The 5,094-nt window shown below is 41.7% G+C and overlaps 1 protein-coding gene across 1 annotated transcript; it reads left to right on the plus strand.

Moving 5' to 3' along the window:
- Positions 1-3,102: 3,102 nt before the first annotated feature.
- LOC106820126 (SLIT and NTRK-like protein 6) lies at positions 3,103-4,953 on the plus strand (the record flags this gene model as incomplete). Its single annotated transcript, XM_014824674.1, has 5 exons — positions 3,103-3,134; positions 3,274-3,418; positions 3,814-4,101; positions 4,540-4,615; positions 4,845-4,953. Coding segments are annotated over exons 1-5 (650 nt in total), but the record flags the coding sequence as incomplete, so codon positions are not given.
- Between the last annotated feature and the right edge of the window lie 141 nt (positions 4,954-5,094).

Consider the following 5,094-nt stretch of genomic DNA (forward strand, 5'->3'; position numbering starts at 1 on the left):
TCTCTCTCTCTCTCTCTGTCTGTCTCTTCCCCCTCCCTCTCTCTCTCTCTTTCTCTTTCTGTGTGTGTGTGTGTGTGTGCGTGCGTGCGTGCGTGCGTGCGTGCGTGCGTGTGTGCGTGTGTCTGTCTCTCTCGCGCGCACTGTTGCACTCTCTGTTCTTCTTTCTCTCTCTCCATCTCTGTCTCGTAGTCTGGTTCTCACGCTCCCTCTGTCTCCGTCTGACTCTGACTCTGTGTCTTTCTCTGTGTCACACACACACACTTTTCTCTCTCTCTCTCTCTCTCTCTCTCTCTATATATATATATATATATATATGGCTTTAAATACCTGATTAAAATGTATTTCCTTGCCTATCCCGTTAACATGTACACAATCTTGAAAATTATGGACAAGATATAGTGATTTACACCGACTTGAATATTAGCCAAGTGAATGAGGCGTGTTTCACGGAAGTATATGTTGGCAGTCGGGGCGGATTGGTACTGACTGGTACCGTACCGTAAAGCGACTGACTAGATATCAGTTGGGGTCTCCTCGCACAGGTTCGAATCCTGTCGACTGCATTATTTTTGATCAATAACGCAATAATTACGATTTTTCTAAGTTCAAGATTTTTACATTTTCTTATTGCAACATTTTGTTTGTCACATAATTTTTAACGCGAAATATTGTCCTTGTAAGTGCAATGGCTTACCCATATGATCTACCACGATCTACTCTATCTAATTAAATGACACAAATTCTAAATAGATCCTCTAACCAGATATACTACGTCGCCCTGTTTAGTGTTAAAACGTTTGTGCGACGTGTTTAAAACTGCAACACAGAACAAACACTTTTAGGTTTTGAGAGGTCTAATCATTTTCCAGAAATATATAGAGTACTATATTGTTTCTATGGGTGTCTCTCTGTGAGATTATTTACCACTAACCACTGATAATATATAGTGATAGATTGTGCCTTGCCGTGCCGCGCCTTGTCACAAGCAAAACTAAGTGCATATATAATTATAATGTAGTAATATAGTAGCAGTAATATTGCTACGTCTATAATCGAACAAATGACAGCTGCATATGTCTCGATCAGTTCACATATAGAGTTACGATAAGAAAAAAACGCGCGCGCGTGTGTGTGTTTAAAAAGAAATATATGAACGCTACTATATTTATTCTTTAGGTGTAACCAATCTCTTATTGAGATTATTTACCCCTGATAATATATAGTGATAGATTGTGCCTTGCCATACCGCGCCTTGTCACAAGCAAAACTAAGTGCATATATAATTATAATGTAGTTAGATAGTAGCAGTAATATTGCTACGTCTGTAATCGAACAAATGACAGCTGCATATGTCTCAGTTCACATATAGAGTTACGATAAGAAAAAAACGCGCGCGCGTGTGTGTGTGTTTAAAAAGCTCCCCCCCCGCCGCATATGATGCGAATTCGGCGCGCACCAAATGCGCACCGCGTGCTAGCTGGTTTACGCATATATAGGTTTACGTGAGCATATGGCGCGCGCGTTTAGCGCAGCGCCGTTGGTGCGCGCCGAATTCGCACCGTGTGGGGGGGCCTTACATCGGTTGCGTTCCTAGTTGTGTTATTCATTACGTCTTGTATAATTAAGTTTTATGATTAACTCGACCTACGCTAGTTGTATTCGCATTCGTTCGCACAGTTTAAACGTTTTTTCTTAGTTCTATTATCTGTTTAATTGAGTCAGCACTATCTNTTCTCTAACCAGATATACTACGTCGCCCTGTTTAGTGTTCAAACTTTTGTGCGACGTGTTCAAAACTGCAACACAGAACGAACATTTTTAGGTTTTGAGAGGTCTAATCATTTCCCATAAATATATAGAGTCTACTATATTGTTTCTATGGGTGTCTCTCTTTGAGATTATTTACCCCGAATAATATATATAGTGATAGATTGTGCCTTGCCGTGCCGCGCCTTGTCACAAGCAAAACTAAGTGCATATATAATTATAATGTAGTAATATAGTAGCCGTAATATTGCTACGTCTATAATCTAACAAATGACAGCTGCATATGTCTCGATCAGTTCACATATAGAGTTATGATAAGAAAAAAACGCGCGCGCGTGTGTGTGTTTAAAAAGAAATATATAGAGTCTACTATATTGTTTCTATGGGTGTAACCAATTTCTCTTTGAGATTATTTACCCCTGATAATATATAGTGATAGATTGTGCCTTGCCGTGCCGCGCCTTGTCACAAGCAAAAGTAAGTGCATATATAATTATAATGTAGTAATATAGTATAGTCGTAATATTGCTACGTCTATAATCGAACAAATGACAGCTGCATATGTCTCGATCAGTTCACATATAGAGTTGCGATAAGAAAAATAATTTAACATTTACATGAAGGTGTTCCTGTATCGCCTCACACACTCCTCTTACCGTTCGTGTCATGGCGGCGATTTTCGGTTTTAATCATTTCATCTTTATTTGCAAGAATTACGTCACACAGTCTATGATTGTATCTAACGTCAGCTGTGGCGGGTTCCATCCGCAGTGCTTATCACGTATTTGAAATATCGTTTTATATGACACGCGTTGACTTTGTTGACACAAGTGACATTAGATAAGGGGCTATAATTGCAACCCGGAACAAGCAGCAGCTGTCTCGGTTCACACGAATTACCTATTTAAACCGATCCCCGCCGAACGTAGCCTTCATATCGATAGTCATGAGTATTCTTCTGATTTTCGCTGTTATCCTGCTAGCGGGAGGCGCGAGAGCTGGCGACTGCCCCTCCGCCTCCAGCCTGTATCCATGCACCTGCGAAGAGCGTAGTTATGGCGCGTACATCATCTGCGATGTTAACTTACTACCTGGAGACGGTTTGCAAGTGTTTGACATCATCGCTGAGATTCCACGACCGACGACGATCTTCTCGTTCACAATAACGAACTTCGGCTTTGAGCAGATACCCGGTGGAGCGTTCGCCGGCTTAACCATCGACATTATAATCCTGGACTACGGAGAAAAGCTGACCACTATACACGCAGACGCGTTCGCTGGAATCGGAGGGCTTCGTTCCTTGATCGTAGAGGAGACGGCGTTGACCGCAATACCATGCCAGATTTTCTCAACTATGCCAGGCTTGGGTATGTTTTCTGTTTTCTTCCGCCTATGCCAGGCTTGAGTATATTTGTATCCGTCTATGCCAGACTTTTACGCTTTCATGGTGTCATGAGCGTTCGCACTGCGCTCGATTCTAATTTGTCGTCCTCCGTTTGTTTTCAGAATATCTGCAAATAGCATACACCACTTTGAGAAATTAGACGACGGTTGCTTGATGGACGCTAGCAATCTGACTACCTTATACTTGTCCAATAACGCGATTTTCTACATCTCCCCTCAGGCGCTGCGGGGTCTGAAGAAACTCCAGGTAAATCCTATCCCTAAAGTCCTACTGTGGATATACCCGGTAGAGACAGTGGATATCTATATCCCATATATATATACACACGCACACGCACGCACACGTGTGCGTGCGTGCGTGCGCGTGTTGTGTGCGCGCGCGCGCGTGTGTGTGTGTGTGTGTGTGTGTGTGTGTGTGCGTTTGAGTTCGTGCGCGCGTGCGTCTGTGCGTGCGGGCGTGTGTGCGTGCGGGCGTGTGTGCGTACGTGCGTGCGTGCGTGCAAGCGTGCGTGAGTAAGTGGATGCATACGCACGTGCGTATGTATACATTTATTTGTTTTTTATTTAATTTTTATTTATTGATTGTTTTTATTTATTTATTTATTTATTTATTTATTCATTTATTTATTTACGCTTCCACAGTTCCTCGATTTGTCGTATAATGCCATCGAGTATATTGCACCGGGAACATTCAAAGATATAGATGAAATCACAACACTACGTCTCGAGTTCAACCATCTGTACACGGTCTCAGCAGGAACTTTTGCCGGCCTCAAGAACCTTGAGTTCATACACCTTGAATACAACCGGATTTCGAGCGTTGCTGTTGGAGCCTTTGAGGGCGCAGCGGCAGCAAGAACAGTTCAGATATCTGCCAACAACCTCGTCACCATCAAACCTGGCATATTCAGAGGACTGAGTAGCGTGAATGTACGTTCAGACACCCGTAGTCGAGTCAGTGATACGTGGTATTGTAAGAGCGTAAACACAGCCGAAAAGCATTATGGTTCGATGAAGCTTAAATTACTACCGCCAATCCAAATTTCCTGGTGTGAAAATATAATAAAAAATTAACAATGATTTCATCGACAGAATGGTGCAATATAATATACAGGCAAACAATATGGAATATATAAGATTAATGACTAAGTCGATGTGGTGACGTTACTAGACTATCTTCGACACACAACCACGGCAGTACCTCGAATAATAACAAGAGCGTATAAAGAAGGTCTTCTTTATAAAAAAGGTATTCTTTCTTAAAGAAGGTCTTCTTTATACGCTCTTGATAATAAGCATCTACAAAGATTCGCTCGTTGCCCGCCAAAGTGATATAGTTGATCATTGGCAATCCATGGAAACTGCCAGGTTTTGACATCTATCGACAAGGACGTGTTTAATCTGACTGAACTCACATCGCATAAAGTGACCGTTAATCTAGGAGGCAAGTGTGGTCGTTCTTTGTAGTTAAAATTTTGTTTATTTATTAAATGTGGTTTGTTTTGTCACACTTCGTGTATTAATTGTACATTTATACGCGTGCACGTATCGTCACGTACGCAACAATCGTCCGCAGCGAAGAACTACGTGGGTGGAATTACCTGTAAAGCTGCATGCTATGTGCATTCTGCGAACTTGAAAAGCTCACACTTACACTGTAATTTGCATTACAGGTTGCAAATTGGATTGCCAATGTGACATTGACTGGCTTAACGAGGCTCCATTTACTACTTTGTATGCCTATTGCGCAACTCCACCGGAACTGTCCACAAGCGCACTGCAGTATTTAAAATGCGTGATGATTCCTATATAAGTTACCGAAAGAGTTGACGGATGTATTTTATTATGACATAATAAAATACATCCGTCAACTCTTTCGGTAACCTATATAGGAACCATCACGCAATTTTTTAAATTTCTGTT

Source organism: Priapulus caudatus, unplaced genomic scaffold, assembly GCF_000485595.1.
Source record: "Priapulus caudatus unplaced genomic scaffold, Priapulus_caudatus-5.0.1 Scaffold7303, whole genome shotgun sequence".
Classification (NCBI taxonomy): domain Eukaryota; kingdom Metazoa; phylum Priapulida; class Priapulimorpha; order Priapulimorphida; family Priapulidae; genus Priapulus; species Priapulus caudatus.